This window comes from Panulirus ornatus, chromosome 13 (genome assembly GCF_036320965.1).
Source record: "Panulirus ornatus isolate Po-2019 chromosome 13, ASM3632096v1, whole genome shotgun sequence".
Lineage (NCBI taxonomy): Eukaryota > Metazoa > Arthropoda > Malacostraca > Decapoda > Palinuridae > Panulirus > Panulirus ornatus.
This window is the reverse complement of record NC_092236.1, coordinates 43,094,589-43,117,569: the sequence shown is the minus strand read 5'-3', so window position 1 is coordinate 43,117,569 and position 22,981 is coordinate 43,094,589. Positions and strand designations below refer to the sequence as shown.

Genomic DNA, 22,981 nt, shown 5'->3' with positions numbered 1-22,981 from the left:
TAAAAAAGGGGGTGACTGTATTGTTGACTAGTTGGTAAGGTTATTTCATGTATGTATGATTCATGGTGAGGTGCATGAGGATTGGCGGAATGCTTGCATAGTGCCATTGTACAAAGGCAAAGGGGATAAAAGTGCGTCCTCAAATTACAGAGGTAAAAGTTTGTTGAGTATTCCTGGTAAATTATATGGGAGGGTATTGATTGAGAGGGTGAAGGCATGTACAGAGCATCAGATTGGGGAAGAGCAGTGTGGTTTCAGAAATGGTAGAGGATGTGTGGATCAGGTGTTTGCTTTGAAGAATGCATATGAGAAATACTTAGAAAAGCAAATGGATTTGTATGTAGCATCTATGGATCTGGAGAAGGCATATGATAGAGTTGATAGAGATGCTCTGTGGAAGGTTTTAAGAATATATGGTGTGGGAGGCAAGTTGTTAGAAGCAGTGAAAAGTTTTTATCGAGGATGTAAGGCATGTGTACGTGTAGGAAGAGAGGAAAGTGATTGGTTCTCAGTGAATGTAGGATTGCGGCAGGGGTGTGTGATGTCTCCATGGTTGTTTAATTTGTTTATGGATGGGGTGGTTAGGGAGGTGAATGCAAGAGTTTTGGAAAGAGGGGCAAGTATGAAGTCTGTTGTGGATGAGAGATCTGGGAAGTGAGTCAGTTGTTGTTCGCTGATGATACAGCGCTGGTGGCTGATTCATGTGAGAAACTGCAGAAGCTGGTGACTGAGTTTGGTAAAGTGTGTGAAAGAAGAAAGTTAAGAGTAAATGTGAAAAAGAGCAAGGTTATTAGGTACAGTAGGGTTGAGGGTCAAGTCAGTTGTGAGGTAAGTTTGAATGGAGAAAAACTGGGGAAAATAAAGTGTTTTAGATATCTGGGAGTGGATCTGGCAGCGGATGGAACCATGGAAGCGGAAGTGGATCATAAGGTGGGGGAGGGGGCGAAAATCCTGGGAGCCTTGAAGAATGTGTGGAAGTCGAGAACATTATCTCGGAAAGCAAAAATGGCTATGTTTGAAGGAATATTGGTTCCAACAATGTTGTATGGTTGGGAGGCGTGGGCTATGGATAGAGTTGTGCGCATGAGGGTGGATGTGCTGGAAATGAGATGTTTGAGGCCAATATGTGGTGTGAGGTGGTTTGATCGAGTAAGTAATGTAAGGGAAGAGAGATGTGTGGAAATAGAAAGAGCGTGGTTGAGAGAGCAGAAGAGGGTGTTTTGAAATGGTTTGGTCACATGGACAGAATGAGTGAGGAATGATTGACCAAGAGGATATATGTGTCGGAGGTGGAGGGAACGAAGAGAAGTGGGAGACCAAATTGGAGGTGGAAAGATGGAGTGAAAAAGATTTTGAGTGATCGGGGCCTGAACATGCAGGAGGGTGAAAGGCGGGCAAGGAATAGAGTGAATTGGATCGATGTGGTATACCGGGGTCGACGTTCTGTCAATGGATTGAATCAGCGCATGTGAAGCGTCTGGGGTAAACCATGGAAAGTTCTGTCGGGCCTGGATGTGGAAAGGGAGCTGTGGTTTCGGGCATTATTGCATGACAGCTGGAGACTGAGTGTGAACGAATGGGGCCTTTGTTTTCTTTTCCTAGCGCTGCCTCGCGCACATGAGGGGGGAGGGGGGATGTTATTCCGTGCGTGGCGGGGTGGCGATGGGGGTGAGTAGGGGCAGACAGTGTGAATTGTGTGCATGTGTGTATACGTGTGTGTCTGTGTGTGTATATATGTGTGTACGTTGGGATGTGTGGGTGTGTATGTTTGCGTGTGTGGACGTGTGTGTGTGTGCATGTGTGTGGGGGTGGGTTGGGCCATTTCTTTCGTCTGTTTCCTTGCGCTACCTCGCAGGAGCGGGAGACAGCGACAAAGCAAAATAAAAAAGATAATCTATATATATATATATATATATATATATATATATATATATATATATATATATATATATATATACATTTTTTATTATTATTATATTTTGTCGCTGTCTCCCGCGTTAGCGAGGTAGCTTAAGGAAACAGACGAAAGAATGGCCCAACCTACCCACATACACGTGTATATACATACACGTCCACACACGCATATATACATACCTATACATTTCAAAGTATGCATATACATACATAAACAGACATATACATATATACACATGTACATGATTCATACTTAGTGCCTTTATTCATTCCCATCGCCACCCCGCCACACATGAAATAAAAAACCCCTTCCCGCACGCGCGCGAAGTAACGCTAAGAAAAGGTGAAGGCCACATTCGTTCACACTCAGTCTCTAAGCGTCATGTATAATGCACCGAAGCCATAGCTCCCTTTCCACATCCAAAGCCCACAAAACTTTCCATGGTTTACCACAGACGCTTCACATGCCCTGGTTCAATCCATTGACAGAACGTCGACCCCGGAATACCACATCGTTCCAATTCACTCTATTCCTTGCACGCCTTTCACCCTCCTGCATGTGCAGGCCCCGATCGCTGAAAATCTTTCTCACTCCATCCTTCCACCTCCAATTTGGTCTCCCACTTCTCCTCGTTCCCTCCACCTGTGACAAATATACCCTCAGTCTTCCTCACTCATTCCTTCCATGTAACCAAACCATTTCAATACATCCTCTTCTGCCCTCTCAACCACACTCTTTTTATTACCACACATCTCTCTTACCCTTTCATTACTTACTCGATCAAACCACCTCACACCACATATTGTCCTTAAACATCTCATTCCCCACATTCACTCTCCTCCGCACAACCCTATCTATAGAACACGCCTCGCATCCATATAACATAGTTGGAACCACTATTCCTTCAAAAATACCCATTTTTACTTTCCGAGATAATGTTCTCGCCTTCACACATTCTTCAACGCTCCCAGAACCTTCGCTCCCTCCCCCACCCTGTGACTCGCGTCCGCTTCCATGGTTCCATCCGGTGCCAAATCCACTCCCAGATATCTAAAACACTTCACTTCCTCCAGTTTTTCTCCATTCAAACTTACCTCCCAATTGACTTGTCCCTCAACCCTATTGTACCTTACATCCTTACTCTTATTCACATTTACTCTCAGCTTTCTTCTTTCACACACTTTACCAAACTCAGTCACCAGCTTCTGCAGTTTCTCACCCGAATCATCCACCAGCGCTGTAAACAGCGAATAACAACTAACTTGCTTCCCAAGCCCTCTCATCCACAACCGACTGCATACTTGCCCCTCTCTCCTTTTAAAACCCTTGAATTCACCGCCCTAATAACCTCATCCATAAACAAATTAAGCAACCATGGAGACATCACACACCCCTGCCGCAAACCAACATTCACTGGGAACTAATCACGTTCCTCTCTTCCTACTAGTACATCCTTGATAAAAACTTTTCGCTGCTATTAACACCTTGGTTTCCACACCATATACTCTTAATACCTACCACAGAGCATCTCTATCAACTCTGTCATACGCCTTCTCCAGATCCATAAATGCTACATACAAAGTCATTTGTTTTTCTAAGAATTTCTCGCATACATTCTTCAAAGGAAACACTTGATCCTCACATCACCTACCAATTCTGAAACCACACTGCTCTTCTCCAGTCTGATGCTCTGTACATGCCTTCACCCTTCAATCAATATATTCCCATATAATTTCCTTGGAATACCCAACAAACATATACCTCTGTAATCTGAATACTCACCTTTATCCCCTTTGCCTTTGTACAATGGCACTACGCATGCATTCCGCCAATCCTCAGGTACTTCAACATGAGCCATATATACACTGAATATCCTCACTAACCAGCCAACAACACAGTCTCACCCTTTTTAAATAAATGCCACTGTAATGCCATCAAAATCCGCCGCCTTGCCGGCTTTCATCATCCGCAAAGCTTTCAATACCTCTTCTCTGTTTACCAAATCATTCTCCCTGACCCACTCACTTCGCGTACCATCTCAACCAAATGCCCAATATCTGCCACCCTATCATCTAACACATTCAACAAACCTTCAAAATACTTACTCCATCTCCTTCTCACATCACCACTCCTTGTTATTACCTCTTCATTAGCCCCTTTCACCGATGTTCCCATTTGTTGTCTTGTTTTACGCAATTAATTTACCTCCTTCCAAAGCATCTTTTTATTCTCCCTTAAATTCAATGATACTCTCTCACCCCAACTCTTATTTGCCCTCTTTTTCACCTCTTGCACATTTCTCTTGACCTCCTGCCTCTTTCTTTTTATACATCTCCAAGTCATTTGCACTATTTCCTTGCAAAACTCTTTCAAATGACTCTCTCTTCTCTTTCACTAATAATCTTACTTCTTCATTTGACCACTCAGTCAAATCTGCCCACCTCTCACGCTTCTCATGCCACATACATCTATTGCGCAAGCCATCACTGCTTCCCTAACTACATCCCATTCGTTCCCCACTCTCCTTTCGTCATTTGCTCTCACCTTTTTCCATTCTGCGCTCAGTCTCTCCTGGTACTTCCTCTCACAAGTCTTCTTCCTAAGCTCACTTACTCTCACCACTCTCTTCACCCCAACATTCTCTCCTCTGTTCTGAAAACCTCTACAAACCTTCGCCTCCATAATATAATGATCAGACATCCCTCCAGTTGCACCTCTCAGCACATCAACAGCCAAAAGTCTCTCTTTCACACGCATATCAATTAACACATAATCCAATAACGCTCTCTGGCCATCTCTCCTACTTATATACATATAGTCATGTATGTCTCTCTTTTCAAACCATGTATTCCCAATCACCAGTCCTTTGTCAGCACACACACACACACACACACACACACATATATATATACATATATATATATATATATATATATATATATATATATATATATATATATATATATATATATTCCTATGAGTCCAAGGAGAAAATGAAGCAAGATAAGTTCGCATACGCACTTTCGTGTAATAATCACGTCATCAGGAGAGACACAAGAGAGAAATATAAGAATCAGTTGACATACAAGAAGAGACGTAACTAGGACGTCATTTGGTAAACATGTGATTGTCCAAGACAGACAACAAGCATATCATAAACTTATTATATGGACAAGAAGGTGTATTGTTTACAAGTTTATCAACAGTAGAGTTATCCAATTTATACAGACCATCACTGATATTAAGATTATAATTCTTTGTGTATCTAATAATAGAAGATTCAATGATTTTTCTCGTGGTACTGGAGTTAGAGTTAATAACTGAGGTGGCATTATTCCAGTCAATACAATGATCATAGTTTTAACGTGACTAAACAAGGCATTTGGTTCTTGTCCCGTTCTTATACTACATTTATGTTGCTTAAGTCTAACAGAAAGATCCTTACCAGTCTGTCCAACATAACTCATCACAGTTTCTACATAGCACTTTATAGATGCACCTAGGAGAATTTTCTGGTGAGTTCCTGATTAACATATTGCTTATAGTATCATTGTTGCTGAAGGCAATATCTACATTAAAGGATTTAAGCAACAAAGGAAATAAAGTAATATTATCATCAAAAGGGAGAACTAAAAGATTCTTGGTGTCAATGGGAGGTTTGGGCTCAACTCTATAAAATGATTTCTTTGCTAACTCAAGGGATTTATCAATGAAAGATCTAGGGGTACATTAACTTAGATCCAATAGAATATATCTTCTCAAATTCATCATCAACGTACTCTGGACTGCAAATACGTAATGCCCTAAGGAACATAGATTGAAATGATGATAATTCAACTCTCTCATGTTGATATGAGTAATATTGGATATATGAGCATGCATTGGTAGGTTTTCTGTATCTGCTAAACTTAAACTTGCTCCCTTGCTTATGGATCATGCAATCTAAAAATGGTAACATACCATTATTTTCATTTTCTCCAGTATATTTGATGGAAGGTACTAAATTGTTAAGTAAGGGGAGAAATGTTTGTGACGATATCAATGTTGATTTTTACTTCAAACTTGTTAGCTTTGATGTTTCCTCACTTTTTACAAAAGTTCCAGTTGATGACATATTAGAATATTTATTTGATGTTTTGGATGATATTCATTTACCTGTTTCAAAGTCTGTTTTCGATGAACTGATGAAATTGTGTATAAAAGACTGTATTTCAGTTCAATGGAGATTATTATGCTCAAAAATTTGGTATGGCAATGGGTAACCCTCTTTCACCTGTACCAAGTAATCTTTATATGGAATTTTTTCAAACAAAATTACTAAAGGATATCTTACCTTCTAATGCAATTTAGTTTAGGTATGTAGATGATGTTCTTTGCGTCTGGTTAAAAATGAAAATTTACAAATATTTCTCCCCTTAACAATTTAGTACCTTCCATCAAATTTACTATAGAAAATGAAAATAATAGTGTGTTACCATTTTTAGATTGCATGATCCATAGGCAAGGAAACAAGTTTAAATCTAGCATATACAGAAAACCTACCAATGTATGCTCAGACATCCATTATTACTCATCTTAACATGACAGAGTTAGATTATCATCATTTCAATCTATGTTCCTTAGGGCATTACGTAATTGCAGTCCAGAGTATATTGATGATGAGTTTTAGAAGATATATTCTACTGGGTCTAAGTTAAAGTACCCTAGATATTTCATTGATAAATCCCTTAAGTTAGCAAAGAAATCATTTTATAGAGTTGAGCCCAAACCTCCCATTGACACCAAGAATCTTTTAGTCCTCCCTTTTAATAATAATTCTACTTTATTTCCCATGTAGCTTAAATCTTTTAATGTATATGTTGCCTTCAGCAACAATAATATTATAAAGAATATCTTAATCAGGAACTCACCAGAAAATTCTCCTGGGTGCATCCATAAAGAGAGAGAGAGAGAGAGAGAGAGAGAGAGAGAGAGAGAGAGAGAGAGAGAGAGAGAGAGAGAGAGAGAGAGATTTGAATATATCATTCATTCATATCTTATCATACTTTGTCTCTGTCTCCCGCGTTAGCGAGGTAGCGCAAGGAATCAGACGAAAGAATGGCCAACACACCTAAATTCACATGTATATACATAACGCCCAAACACGCACATATACATACCTATACATCTCAACGTATACCTACATATACATACGCAGACATATACATATATACACATGTACATTTTCATACAAGCTGACTTCATCCATTCACGCTGCCACCCCGCCACACTTGAAAAAGCACCCCCCTCCTCCCGCGCGCACCCGAGGTAGAGCTAGGAAAAGACAACAAAGGCCACTTTCTCTCATACTCAGTCTCTAGCTGTCATGTGTAATGCATGGAAACCACAGCTCCATTTCCGTATCCAGGCCCCATAAAACTTTCCATGGTTTACCCTAGACGTTCACATGCCCTGGTTCAATCCATTGACAGCACGTCGGCCCCGGTATACCACATCGTTCCAATTCACTCTATTCCTTGCACGCCTTTCATCATCCTATATGATCAGGCCCCGATCGCTCAAAATCCTTTTCACTCCATCTTTCCACCTCCAATTTGGTCTCCCACGTCTCCTCGTTTCCTCCATCTCCGACTCATATATATATATATATATATATATATATATATATATATATATATATATATCCTCTTTGTCAATCTTTCCTCACTCATTCTCTCCATGTGACCAAACCATTTCAATACACCCTCTTCTGCTCTCTCAGCCACACTCTTTTTTATCAACACACATCTCTTCTACTATTTTATTACTTGTTCAAACCAACTCACATCACATAATGTCCTCGAACATCTCATTTCCAACACATCCAGCCTCCTTCGCACAACTCTTTCTATAGCCCCTGCCTCGCAACCATATAACATGCTTGGAAACACTATTCGTTCAAAGACACCAATTTTTGCTCTCCGAGATAACGTTCTCGCCTTCCACACATTGTTCAATGCTCCCAGAACCTTCGCCCCCTCCCCTACCCTGTGACTCACTTCCGCTTCCATGGTTCCATCCGCTGCCAAATCCACTCATATCTGAAACACTTCACTTCCTCCATTTTTTCTCCGTTCAAACATACCTCCCAATTCACTTATCCCTCAACTCTACTGAACCTAATTCCCTTGCTCTTATTCACATTTACTCTCTACTTTCTTCTTTCACACACTTTACCAAGCTCAGTCACTAGCTTCTGAAGTTTCTTAGCCGAATTAGCCACCAGCGCTGTATCATCAGCGAACAACAACTGACTCACCTCCCAAGCCTTCATATCCACAACAGACTGCATACTTGCGCCTCTCTCCAAAACTCTTGCATTCACCTCCCAAACAACCGCATCCACAAACAAATTTAAACAACGATGGATACATCACGCACCCCTGCCGCAAACCGTCGTTTACTGGGAACCAATCAATCAATATATATATATATATATATATATATATATATATATATATATATATATATATATATATATATATATATATATATATGTAGAAAGAATACTTCCCACGCATTCCTCACGTCTCGTAAAAGGCGACTAAAGGGGACGGGAGCGGGGGGCCAGAAACCCTCCCCTCCTTGTATTTTGATTTTATAAAAGGGGAAACAGAAGAAGGTGTCACTCGGGGAGTGCTTATGCTCCTCGAAGGCTCAGACTGGGGTGTCTAAATGTGTGTGGATGTAACCAAGATGAGAAAAAAGGAGAGATAGGTAGTATGTTTAAGGAAAGGAACCTGGATGTTTTGGCTCTGAGTGAAACGAAGCTAAAGGGTAAAGGGGAAGAGTGGTTTGGGAATGTCTAGGGAGTAAAGTCAGGGGTTAGTGAGAGGACAAGAGCAAGGGAAGGAGTAGCACTACTCCTGAAACAGGAGTTGTGGGAGTATGTGATAGAGTGTACGAAAGTAAATTCTAGATTGATATGGGTAAAACTGAAAGTTGATGGAGAGAGATGGGAGATTATTGGTGCATATGCACCTGGGCATGAAAAGAAAGATCATGAGAGGCAAATGTTTTAGAAGCAACAGAATAAGTGCACAAGATCGGGTTATAGTGATGGGCGATTTGAATGCAAAGGTGAGTAATGTGGCAGTTGAGGGAATAATTGGTATACATGGGGTGTTCAGTGTTGTAAATGGAAATGGTGAAGAGCTTGTAGATTTTTGTGCTGAAAAAGGACTGGTGATTGGGAATACCTGGTTTAAAAAGCGAGAAATACATAAGTATACGTATGTACGTAGGAGAGATGGCCAGAGAGCGTTATTGGATTACGTGTTAATTGATAGGCGCGAGAAAAAGAGCCTTTTGGATGTTAATGTGCTGAGAGGTGCAACTGGAGGGATGTCCGATCATTACCTTGTGGAGGCGAAGGTGAAGATTTGTAGAGGTTTTCAGAAAAGAAGAGAGAACGTTGGGGTGAAGAGAGTGGTGAGAGTAAGTGAGCTTGGGAAGGAGACTTGTGAGAGGAAGTACCAGGAGAGACTGAGTTCAGAATGGAAGAAGGTGAGAACAAAGGAGGTAAGGGGAATGGGAGAGGAATGGGATGTATTTAGGGAAACAGTGATGGCTTGCGCAAAAGATGCTTGTGGCATGAGAAGCGTGGGAGGTGGGTTGATTAGAAAGGGTAGTGAGTGGTGGGATGAAGAAGTAAGATTATTAGTGAAAGAGAAGAGAGAGGCATTTGGACGATTTTTGCAGGAAAATAATGCAAATGAGTGGGAGATGTATAAAAGAAAGAGGCAGGAGGTCAAGAGAAAGGTGCAAGAGGTGAAAAAGAGGGCAAATGAGAGTTGAGGTGAGAGTATCATTAAATTTTAGGGAGAATAAAAAGATGTTTTGGAAAGAGGTAAATAAAGTGCATAAGACAAGGGAACAAATGGGAACTTCAGTGAAGGGGGCTAATGGGGAGGTGATAACAAGTAGTGGTGATGTGAGAAGGAGATGGAGTGAGTATTTTGAAGGTTTGTTGAATGAGTTTGATGATAGAGTGGCAGATATAGGGCGTTTTGGTCGAGTGGTGTGCAAAGTGAGAGGGTTAGGGAAAATGATTTGGTAAACAGAGAAGAGGTAGTAAAAACTTTGCAGAAGATGAAAGCCGGCAAGGCAGCAGGTTTGGATGGTATTGCAGTGGAATTTATAAAAAAAAGGGGTGACTGTATTGTTGACTGGTAGGTAAGGTTGTTCAATATATGTATGATTCATGGTGAAGTGCCTGAGGATTGGCGGAGTGCTTGCATATCGCCATTGTACAAAGGCAAAGGGGATAAGAATGAGTGCTCGAATTAGAGAGGGATAAGTTTGTTGAGTTTTCCTGGTAAATTATATGGGAGGGTATTGATTGAGAGGGTGAAGGCGTGTACAGAGCATCAGATTGGGGAAGAGCAGTGTGGTTTCAGAAGTGGTAGAGGTTGTGTGGATCAGGTGTTTGCTTTGAAGAATGTATGTGAGAAATACTTAGAAAAGCAAATGGATTTGTATGTAGCATCTAAGGATCTGGAGAAGGCATATGATAGAGTTGACAGAGATGCTCTGTGGAAGGTATTAAGAATATATGGTGTGGGAGGCAAGTTGTTGGAAGCAGTGAAAAGTTTTTATCGAGGATGTAAGGAATGTGTACGTGTAAGAAGAGAGGAAAGTGATTGGTTCTCAGTGAATGTAGGTTTGCGGCAGGGGTGTGTGATGTCTCCATGGTTGTTCAATTTGTTTATGGATGGGGTTCTTAGGGAGGTAAATGCAAGAGTTTTGGAAAGAGGGGCAAGTATGCTGTCTGTTGTGGATGAGAGAGCTTGGGAAGTGAGTCAGTTGTTGTTCGCTGATGATACAGCGCTGGTGGCTGATTCATGTGAGAAACTGCAGAAGCTGGTGACTGAGTTTGGTAAAGTGTGTGAAAGAAGAAAGTTAAGAGTAAATGTGAATAAGAGCAAGGTTATTAGGTACAGTAGGGTTGAGGGTCAAGTTAATTGTGAGGTAAGTTTGAATGGAGAAAAACTGGTGGAAGTAAAGTGTTTCAGATATCTGGGAGTGGATCTGGCCGAGGATGGAACCATGGAAGCGGAAGTGAATCATAGGATGGGGGAGGGGGCGAAAATTCTGGGAGCCTCGAAGAATGTTTGGAAGTCGAGAACGTTATCTCGGAAAGCAAAAATGAGTATGTTTGAAGGAATAGTGGTTCTAACAATGTTGTATGGTTGCGAGGCGTGGGCTATGGATAGGGTTGTGCGCAGGAGGGTGGATGTGCTGGAAATGAGATGTTTGAGGACAATGTGTGGTGTGAGGTGGTTTGATCGAGTAAGTAACGTAAGGGTAAGAGAGATGTGTGGAAATAAAAAGAGCGTGGTTGAGAGAGCAGAAGAGGGTGTTTTGAAATGGTTTGGGCACATGGAGAGAATGAGTGAGGAAAGATTGACCAAGAGGATATATGTGTCGGAGGTGGAGGGAACGAGGAGAAGTGGGAGACCAAATTGGAGGTGGAAAGTTGGAGTGAAAAAGATTTTGTGTGATCGGGGCCTGAACATGCAGGAGGGTGAAAGGAGGGCAAGGAATAGAGTGAATTGGATCGATGTGGTATACCGGGGTTGACGTGCGGTCAGTGGATTGAATCAGGGCATGTGAAGCGTCTGGGGTAAACCATGGAAAGCTGAGTAGGCATGCATATTTCCGTGTGTGGACGTGTATGTATATACATGTGTATGGGGGTGGGTTGGGCCATTATTTTCGTCTGTTTCCTTGCGCTACCTCGCAAAAGCAAGAGACAGCGACAAAGCAAAGAAAAAAAAAAGAATATATATATATATATATATATATATATATATATATATATATATATATATATATATATATATATATATATATTTGACGCCCGATCCCACTTGGAACTGTCATCATGGGGGTGGTCACGTCAAAATTACTCCACTTATCCCTCTCCTTACATGCTCCTCTCGCATACACCATTCCACACATTCTGCCACCATTTCTCTCCCAACGTCACTCCACTCTCCCTCCCCATAACACAGGCGGTCTCCCTATTACACTGACCCCTTTAATCGTACTATCTTGTCCTCTGTGACTCATTCCATGTCTAAGTTTCGGCTGCATAGGGCAGGGTTGAAAGGACTTTTCTTCACCTTAATCCTTTTTTCACCTCCATACTTACACCTCTACCCTTCACTATTCTTGTAAGGGACCCAATGACTTTTATCCTGTACTGCTCTATCCCTTAGGTCTTTCATATATATATATATATATATATATATATATATATATATATATATATATATATATATATATATATATATATATATATATATGTATATTTTTTTTTTTCCAAAAGAAGGAACAGAGAAGGGGGCCAGGTGAGGATATTCCCTCAAAGGCCCAGTCCTCTGTTCTTAACGCTACCTCGCTATCGCGGGAAATGGCGAATAGTATGAAAATATATATACATATATATATATATATATATATATATATATATATATATATATATATATATATATAAATATATATGGAGAAGGACTGGAGGAAGTGGGGTGTTTTGGATGTCTGGGAGTGGATCTGGCAGCGGGTGGAACCGTGGAAGCGGGGGTGGATCGTGGGGTGGGGGGGGGCGAGGGTTCTGGGAGCCTTGAGGAATGTGTGGAGGTCGAGAGCATTGTCTCGGAGGGCGGGAGTGGGTGTGTTTGGGGGAATGGTGGTTCCAACGGTGTTGTATGGTTGCGAGGTGTGGACTGTGGATGGAGTTGTGCGCGGGAGGATGGATGTGCTGGAAGTGAGATGTTTGGGGGCGGTGTGTGGTGTGAGGTGGTTTGGTCGAGTAGGTGGCGTGGGGGTGGGGGAGATGTGTGGAAATAGGGGGAGCGTGGTTGAGAGAGCAGAGGGGGGTGTTTTGGGGTGGTTTGGTCACATGGAGGGAATGAGTGGGGAAGGATTGACCAGGAGGATGTGTGTGTCGGAGGTGGAGGGAACGAGGAGGGGAGGGAGACCGGATTGGGGGTGGAAGGATGGAGTGAAGGGGATTTTGTGTGATCGGGGCCTGGACATGCGGGGGGCGTGAGGGGAGGGCGGGGAATAGAGTGGGTTGGAGCTGTGTGGTGTACCGGGGTTGACGTGCTGTCGGTGGATTGAATCAGGGCATGTGTGTGGGGGTGGGTTGGGCCATTTCTTTCGTCTGTTTCCTTGCGCTGCCTCGCGGGCGCGGGAGACAGCGACAAAGCAAAAAAAAAAAAAAAAAAAAAAAGATATATATATATATATATATATATATATATATATATATATATATATATATATATATATATATATATATATATATATATTTATCTATTTATTTGCTCTGTCGCTGTCTCCCGCGTTAGCGAGGTAGCGCAAGGAAACAGACGAAAGAATGGCCCAACCCGCCCACACACACATGTATATACATACACGTCCACACACGCAAATATACATACCTATACATCTCAGTGTACACATATATATACACACACAGACATATACATATATATACATGTACATAATTCACAGTCTGCCTTTATTTGTTCCCATCGCCACCTCGCCACACATGGAATAACAACCCCCTCATGTGTGCGAGGTAGCGCTAGGAAAAGACACCAAAGGCCCCATTCGTTCACACTTAGTCTCTAGCCAAAACTTGACCTTCTCCCCCTATGCCTCACTGTTGATTTACTTTCCCTCTTCTACAGATATTACTTTAATTTCTAGCTCCCGAGAGCTGGCTGCCTCTGCGCCCTCACCACTGGCTAGACCAAGCTGCTGCGGTACATGATTACTGTGTGGCCGTTGGCAACTCTGTGCTGGACTGTTTTGATAACCGATTCATTTCTGCATCTTGAAGCTTTGGAATTCTTTGTCTTCTCATGTCTTTCCCAATAACTATGATTTGGCCTATTTCAAAAGGCAGATTATCACTTCCTTCATAATTCCTAAATACTTTCCCTTTTCTGTTCGTTATCCTTTAATAATTCTCTCTATATTTCAGTGAAGGACCGGCCTTGATATGGACTTCTATCCATGACTGGAGCCTCCAACTTAAAAAAAAGAAATACATGTGGAGGAGAGGTGGTCAGTGGGCATCATTGGATTACATATTAGCTTATAGGCGCATAAACGAAAGGCTTTGGACGTAAATTTGCTAAGAAGGGCAGCAGGTGGGATGACAATACTACCTTGTGGAGGAAAGGGTGAAAATTTGTAGAAGTTATAGGGAAAGGAGGACACAATATCGGTGAGAAAAAAGTGATGAGTGTAAGCGAGCTTGGAGAGGAGACTTGTGTGAAGAAATACCACGAGAAATTGACTGTAGAGTGTCAAAGGGTCAGAGAATATAAAGTGAGGGGAGTGGGTGAGGAATGGGAGGTATTTAGGGAAGCAAAGCTGGCACGTACGAGAGATGCATGAGGCGTGCGAAGAGTGGTAGGTGGGAAGATTAGAAAGGGTAGTTAATAGTGGGATAAAGAAGTAAAGTTGCTAGTGACTGAGAAAAGGTAGGTGTTTGGGTGGTACTAACAGGGAAGGAGTGCAAATGATTGGGGGATGTATAAGAGAAAGTGGTAGGAACTCACAAGAGGAAAGTGTATTGGTTGAATAAGAGGGCAAATGAGAGTTTAGGTGAGTGAGTATCAGTAACTTTTAGGGAGAATAATGATAATAATAAGATATTCTGGAAGGATTTCAATTATGTGCAAAAAACAAGGGAACAAATAGGAACATCGGTGAATAGGGCAAAGGGGGAAGGGGTAACAGGAAATGATAAAGTGAGGAAGAAATATGGTAAGAACTCTGAAGGACTGTTGAATATGTTTGATGATAGGGTGGCAGATGCAGGGTGTTTGGATCGGAATGGTGTGTGAAGTGGGCGAGTCATGTTAATTGATTTGGTGAAGAGAGAAGAGGTGATGAAAGCCTTACGTAGAATGAAATGTGGCAAGGCGGCTGGAGTGGATGGTGTTAGTGCTGAATTTATTAAGAAAGAGGGTGACTGTGTTCTTAGTTGGTTAGTTCGGATTTTCATTTTCTGTATGGATCATAGTGAAGTCCCCGAGGATTGGTGGAATGTATGTATAATGCCGTCCTATCAAGGCAAGTGGGTATACGTCTGTTGAGTGTACCTGGTAGACTGCATGGGTGGGCAGTACAGAGTATCAGATTGCGTAGGAGCAGTGTGGTTTCAGATGTGGTAGAGGATATGCGGATCTGGTGCTTGCTTTGTAGTATGTGTGATAAATAGTTGGAAAAACAAATGGATCTGTATGTGGCACTTATGGATCTGGAGGAAACATGTGATTGGGATGATGAAGATGCCTTGTGGAAGGTGTTAAGATTACATCTAAGACAGTCCCACAACTACTCGCTCCATCTCTCTTTCATCTCATATTTGCTTGTCACATACCCAAATGTTCCCCTCACTTTTGCTTTCTTTTGTTTCCTTGTTCTCCTAACACTATAAACTTGCTCTGAAAAGATTTCTATATTCTTCTTGAGGTTCATCTATATTTTCTCATCAATCTAATCTGCTTTTCTTTTCTTACTGTACCGTCCTTTAGATCTCAAGCCATTTTCCCATGGACACCTTCCAATTACTTGCACTCATTTCCTGTAGGTACCTCCCATTCACTTCTGTTTCCCTTTCTCAAGGAATTCAAATCCCTCACCTCACCTTTTGCCAGACTTTTTCATACGTCCATGTTCAGTCTTTAGCATACCACACACTTCCCACACACATGTAAGCAAAGCTTCCCTAAATACGTTCCAATCATCACCCACTCCCCACGTTTCATTAGCTCTCACCCAATATTACTTTTCGTTCAATCTCGCACGATATCCCTGTAAACGGGAATCTTTTGCGAGTTTATTTGTAAAATAACCACTTATTTCCTTGGGTACCTGCAGGAAGGGGCAGAAGTGGGTATTTGCCCCAACCCCCACTATACATATCACAAAAAAATTGCACGTATGGCATATATATGGTCATGGTTGCTCGATTGGAATTGACACTAAATATCTTTAGTAGCCTTCAATAAAACTGTAAGTCTTTGTTTAAGCACATATAACAATTACTTTTTGAGTCTGTTGCCTACACTGATCCTTTACATAGATGCTTTGTGCTTCCTTGAAAATGTTTCTGTGGGTGCCCTTGGTTCCTCCCCGTTCATGCCATTTTCTCTTTTCCTAAAGCTACAGCGAACTTTCACGCTCGTCTACACCAAAACAGTGGTCAGCACGTTCACATCCAACACCCTCTTCTCTTGCACACCTGTCGGTAAGAGCATAGTCTATGAGAACCCGTTGACATCCAGCCCTAGTCATCCACGTATAATCATGTAAACAACTTATTTTCAAATAAAGTATTTCCAGTCATTTGTCCATTTCAGCATACAATCCGGTAAGCTGTTCCTCATTCTTACTTTCACCGAATATCCCATTCCCCCTAGTCATACCTATAGCTTCAGTATCGCCCATATTTGCATTAAAATCCCCAAACCATAATGATTCGATCCCTTGCATCAGAATTGCTAAAACATTCATTCATTCATTCCCAAAAGATTCCTCTTGTTACCGGATGAGTAAGCAGAGTCTTTTACCCACCTCTCGTGCTCTACTTTCGTCTTCATCCTCATCAGTCTTGCGCTCGCTTCCTTGCACTCTTTAACATAGTCCCTTTGCTCCTTCGTCCTCATAAGTGCTGCCCCTTCCTTTACTCTTTCCTTCGCATTAACCCCAGACCTTACTCTCTCCCCTTCAACTCAGTTTCATTCTTAGCCAAACACAGCATGGATCTCTTACTTCTCATCCCGGATGCATCCACCATAGGTAATATGATTTGAACATCACAAACATCGTCACTAAACAATCTATCATCACATCCATATTCATTACTGTAATTATCATTAGTTCCATAGCCATCATCACTAAATCCTCATTATCATAACCAAGACACGATCATCGTGATAAACAGCATCGCAGCTCACCTCTTTCCATCCTTTACGTCTATCATACCAGATGTCCTATCGTGTTCCACCTGATTGTTAGATCCCTTTATTCCCTACGCTGCATGTTTCCAATTTTCTTATTAATTTTACCCATTCATTTCCATTTCTGCGCGCTACCTCTCTTCTCCTCCATTTCCTGATGTTTGCATTTATGTTTACTTTGTCGTTTCTCCCTCAGGTACACTCGACTAGAGAGTGTTAGTAATGGTTATTGGGCGAGTCGTGCCTGGCTCGGCTCCAAGGATGACCAAGGCCTACCGCAAAGCCCAGAGGATAATGTCACCTTTGACAACACACAGTGGAAAGTTTCTCGCAGCCACGAAAGTAAAGCTACCTAAAAGCATAATCGGTAATGGTCCCCCCCCCCCACAGTTACGAAGGGACCGTCCACAAAAACTCTGTGATGGACTCTTCGCAATCACAAGGATACCATAACCCACAATGGCCACTCGTTGATGGTCTCCCCACACATATGGAGCTAAAATCCTATCAAATATACACAGCGATGACCTTACCACAGAGACGAGCACAAAAGAAGCCCTAAGGCCACACATAAGATAGGCTTGTCAGTGCCACAAGAGCAAACACCAGCCCAAAAACCGTAGTGGTGAGCTCCCAGCAGAAACGAGAATATTAGCATCCTCAAGAACACACTGTGGTGGGCTGATCACAGACCAGAAGACCACGTTATCCACACGGATTTAAAGTACAAGGTTCCCTTCTGATCGAAGACATTATAACATGATGAAACACAATAGAAGCTTGTCCATAATCCGAGACCGAGCAGACAACACAAAAGATTCATTATAGCCCCCAGGGTAGCAGCACTCGCGGTGACGGAACAGTATGCTCCTATCCCTCATGACCAACCCTCACCACGACGCAACAGCAGGTGTTACATCGTCCGTGAGTCGCTGTTACCATCTAGGACACTACAATGGACTATCGTCTGCCGTTGAGATAACGTTTCTAACGTTTCCTACCTAGGCACAACTGAAAGATTTTTGCCGTTCTGAGGACACTACAGTTCATCAGAAAAAAAAAAAGGCTCTTCATCGCCTAAGGACCACTTTTTGAAAAGCCATGACGCTGCAGAGGACTTCAGCCGCACACAAGAGCGCAACAACCAAGACGCAATAGCAAACACGCCATCTTCAACAAGTGAATCAAGCGAAACGTTTGGATACGATCCTCGAAACACTTTAAGGAAGATGGATCATGGACAAAATTCCACCGGTAGACCAAAGGATCAGAAAATGGCTACTGTCATCCAAGTAAGTGCTTTGATTTTCCCGTGGGGAAGGAGAACACTCATCACCAGCAACTGGAGGATTAAGTATAAGACGAAGATTATAATCTGTGATAAAACTAAAAAGTTTATATATGTATATATAACTTATACGGCTGGAGGTTACTGCAAATATTGTCCATTTCTTATCTTAATCAGACTGAGGCATTACTCCAGTGACATACATAACCAATTCTTAAGGACTGAAACTAATGAGGGTTTCAAGTTAAGCCCATCGGAATCTGTGCTTACGAATTTATTTTTCATTTGTATGTTATGAAATGTTATGACATTTTGTTCACCATATAATGGAACCCCTGGATACTAAGAATAAATGTACTATATATATATATACATATATATGCATTCATTTCATTTCATTTATTATACATTGTCGCTGTCTCCTGCGTTAGCGAGGTAACGCAAGGAAACAGAGGAAAGAATGGCACAACCCACCCACATACACATGTGCATACATAAATGCCCACACACGCACACATACATACCTATACATTTCAATGTATACATGCATATCCATAGACATATACATACATACCATGTAGATATTCATACATACTGCCTTCATCCATTCCCGCCACCACCCCACCACATGACAGAGCAACCCCATCCCCCCAGGCAAGCGTGCGAGGTAGCGCTAGGAAAAGACAATAAAGGCCATATTCGTTCAAACTCAGTCTCAACCTGTCATGTGTAATGCACCGAAACCACAGCTCCCTTTCCACATCCAGGCCCCACAAAACTTTCCAGGGTTCACCCCAGGGCTTCACATGCCCTAGTTCAATCCACTGACGGCACGTCAACCCTGGTATACCAAATCATTTCAACTCACTCTGTTCCTTGCACGCCTTTCACCCTCCTGTTTGTTGAGGCCCTGATCGCTCAATATCTTTTTCACTCCATCCTTCCACCTCCAATTTGGTTTTCCACTTCTCTTTCCCTCCACCTACGACACATATATCCTTTCTGTCAATCTTTCCTTACTCATTTTCTCCATGTGACCAAACCATTTCAATACACCCTCCTCTGCTCTCTCAACCACACACTTTTATTACCACACATCTCTCTTACCCTTTCACTACTTACTCGATCAAACACCTCAAACCATATATTGTCCTCGAACATCTTATTTCCAGCACATCCACCCTCCTCCGCACAACCCTATCAATAGCCAATGCCTCACAACCGCATAACACTGTTGGAACCACTATTCCTTCAAACATACCCATTTTTGCTCTCCAAGATAGCGTTCTCGCCTTCGACACATTTTTCAGCGCTCTCAGAGCCTTCGCCCACTTCCCCACCCTGTGACTTGCTTCCGCTTCGATGGTTCCATCCGCTGCCAAATCCACACCCAGATATCTAGAACACTTCACTTCCTACAGTTTTTCTCCATTCAAACTTACCTCCCAATTGACTTGCCCCTCAACCTTACTGAACCTTATAACCTTGATCTTATTCACATTTACTCTCACCTTTCTTCTTTCAGACACTTTACCAAACTCAGTCACCAACTAATGCAGTTTCTCACCCGAATCAGCCACAAACACTGTATCATCAGCGAACAACAACTGACTCACTTCCCAAGCCCTCTCATCCACAACAAACTGCATACTTGCCCCTTTCTCCAAAACTCTTGCATTCACCTCCCTAACAACCCCATCCATAAACAAATTAAAAAAACCATGAAGATATCACGCACCCCTGCCGCAAACCGACATTCACTGGGAAACGATCACTTTATTCTCTTTCTACTCGTACATATGCCTAAACTACTCGACAAAAATTTTTCACTGCTTCTAGCAACTTACCTTCCACACCAAATACTCTTAATACCTTCTACAGAGCATCTCTATAAACTCTATCATATGCCTTCTCCAGATCCATAAATGCTACATACAAATCTACTTTTTTTTCTAATTATTTCTCGCATACATTCATCAAAGCAAACACCTGATCCACAAATCCCCTACCACTCCTGAAACCACACTGCTCTTCCCCATTCTGATGCTCTGTATATGCCTTCACCCTCTCAATCAATACCCTCGTATATAATTTCCGAGGAATACTCAACAAACTTATACCTCTGTAATTTGAACACTCACCTTTATCCCCTTTCTTTTGTACAATGGCACTGTGCATGCATTCCGTCAATCCTCAGGCACTTCACCATGAACCATACATACATTGAATATCTTCACTAAACAGTCAACAACACAGTCTCCCCCTTTTTTAGCAAATTCCACTACAATACCATCCAAACCCTCTTCCTTGCAGGCTTTTATCTTCCGCAAAGCTTTCAATACCCATTCTCTGTTTACCAAATCATTACCCCTAACCCACTCACTTCGCACACCACCTCAGCCAAAACACCCTATATCTGCCACTTCCACTCTGTGGAAGGTATTAAAAGTATATGGTGTGGGAGGCAAGTTGCTAAAAACACTGAAAATTTTTTATCGAGGATGTACGGCATGTGTACGAGTAGGAAGAGAGGAAAGTGTTTGGTTCTCAGAGAGTGTCGGTTTGCGGCAGGGGTGCGTTATATCTCCATGGTTGCTTAATTTGCTTATGGATGGGGTTGTTAGGGAGGTGAATGCAAGAATTTTGGAGAGAGAGGGGCAAGTATGCAGTCTGTTGTGGATGAGGGAGCTTGGGAAGTGAGTCAGTTGTTGTTCGCTGACGATACAGTGCTGGTGGCAGATTCGGGTGAGAAACTGCAGAAGCTAGTGACTGAGTTTGGTAAAGTGTGTAAAAGAAGAAAGCTGAGAGTAAACGTGAATAAGAGCAAGGTTATTAGGTACAGTAGGGTTGAGGGTCAAGTCAATTAGGAGGTAAGTTTGAATGAAGAAAAACTGAAGGAAGTATTTTAGTTATCTGGGAGTGGATTTGGCAGCGGATGGAACAGTAGATGCGGAAGTGAGTCACAAGGTGGGGGAGGGGCGAAAGTTCTGGGAGCGTTGAAAAATGTGTGGAAGGCGAGAACATTATCTCAGAAAGGAAAAATGGGTATGTTTGAAGGAACAGTTGTTCCAACAATGTTATACGGTTGCGAGGCGTGGGATATAGATAGAATTGTGCGGAGGAGGGTGGATGTGTTGGAAATGAAATGTCTGAGGACAATATGTGGTGTGAGGTGGTTTGATCGAGTAAGAAATGAAAGGGTAAGAGATGTGTAGTAATAAAGAGTGTAGTTGAGAGAGCAGAAGAGGGTGTTTTGAAATGGTCTGGTCACATGGAGAGAATGAGTGAGGAAAGATTGACAAAGAGTATATGTCAAAGGTGGAGGGAACGAGAATTGGGAGACCAAATTGGAGGTGGAAGGATGGAATGAAAAAGATTTTGAGCGATCGGGGCCACAACATGCAGAAGGGCGAATGACGTGCAAGGAATAGAGTGCATTGGAACGATGTGATATACCGGGGTCGACGTGCTGTCAATGGATTGAACCAGGGCATGTGAAGCGTTTGGGGTAAACCACGGAAAGTTTTGTGGGGTCTGGATGTGGAAAGGGAGCTGTGGTTTCCGTGCATTATACATGACAGCTAGAGACTGAGTGTAAACGAATGTAGTCTTTGTTGTCTTTTCCTAGCGCTACCTCGCGCGCATGCGGGGGGAGGGGGTTGTCATTTCATGTGTGGTGGGGTGGCGACGAAAATGAATAAAGGCAACAAGTAAGAATTATATACGTTGAAATGAGCTGGTGACTGAGTTTGGTAAAGTGTGTGAAAGAAGAAAGCCGAGAGTAAATGTGAATAAGAGCAAGGTTATTAGGTACAATAGGGTTGAGGGACAAGTGAATTGGGAGGTAAGTTTGAATGGAAAAAATCTGGAGGAAGTGAAGCGTTTCAGATATCTGGGAGTGGATTTGGCAGCGTATGGAACTATAGAAGCGGAAGTGAATCAGAGGGTGGGGGAGGGGGCGAAAGTTCTGGAAACGATGAAAATGTGTGGAAGTCGAGAACGCTATCTTGGAAAGCAAAAATGGGTATGTTTGAAGGAATAGTGGTTCCAACAATGATATATGGTTGTGAGACGTGGGCTATAGATAGAGTTGTGCGGAGGAGGGTGGATGTGCTGGAAATGAGATGTTTGAGGTCAATATGTGGTGCGAGGTGGTTTGATCGAGTAAGTAATGAAAGGGTAAGAGAGGTGTGTGGTAATAAAAAGAGTGTGGTTGAGAGAGCAGAAGAAGGTGTTTTGAAATGGTTTGGTCACATGGAGAGAATGAGTGAGAAAAGATTGACAAAGAGGATATATGTATCAGAGGCGGAGGGAACGAGAAGTGGGAGACCAATTTGGAGGTGGAAAGATGGAGTGAAAAAGATCTTGAGTGATCGGGGTCTGAACATGAAGGAGGGTGACAGGCGTGCAAGGAATAGAGTGAATTGGAATGATTTGGTATACCGGGGTAGACGTGCTGTCAATGGATTGAACCAGGGCATGTGAAGCGTCTGGGGTAAACCATGGAAAGCTTTGTGGGGCCTGTATGTGGAAAGGGATCTGTGGTTTTGGTGCATTATACATGACAGCTAGAGACTGAGTGTGAACGAATGTGGCCTTTGTTGTCTTTTCAAAGCGCTACCTCGCGCACATGCGGGGGGATTGGGTTATCATTTTCATGTGTGGCGGGGTGGCGACGGAAATGAATAAGGGCAGACAGTATGAATTATGTCTTGTGTATATATGTATATGTCTGTGTGTGTATATATA

General features: G+C 42.3%; 1 protein-coding gene across 2 annotated transcripts in view; it reads left to right on the top strand.

The window, feature by feature from the left end:
- Positions 1-18,383, top strand: part of LOC139752821 (uncharacterized) — a 227,792-nt gene extending 209,409 nt beyond the window's left edge. For both annotated transcript variants that reach the window (XM_071668765.1, XM_071668764.1), the window contains exon 16: positions 17,141-18,383. In XM_071668765.1, the coding sequence (XP_071524866.1) occupies positions 17,141-17,300 (160 nt within the window). In that variant the 3' untranslated portion in view covers positions 17,301-18,383. The remainder of the gene's footprint in view (positions 1-17,140) is intronic.
- The last annotated feature ends 4,598 nt before the right edge of the window (positions 18,384-22,981 follow it).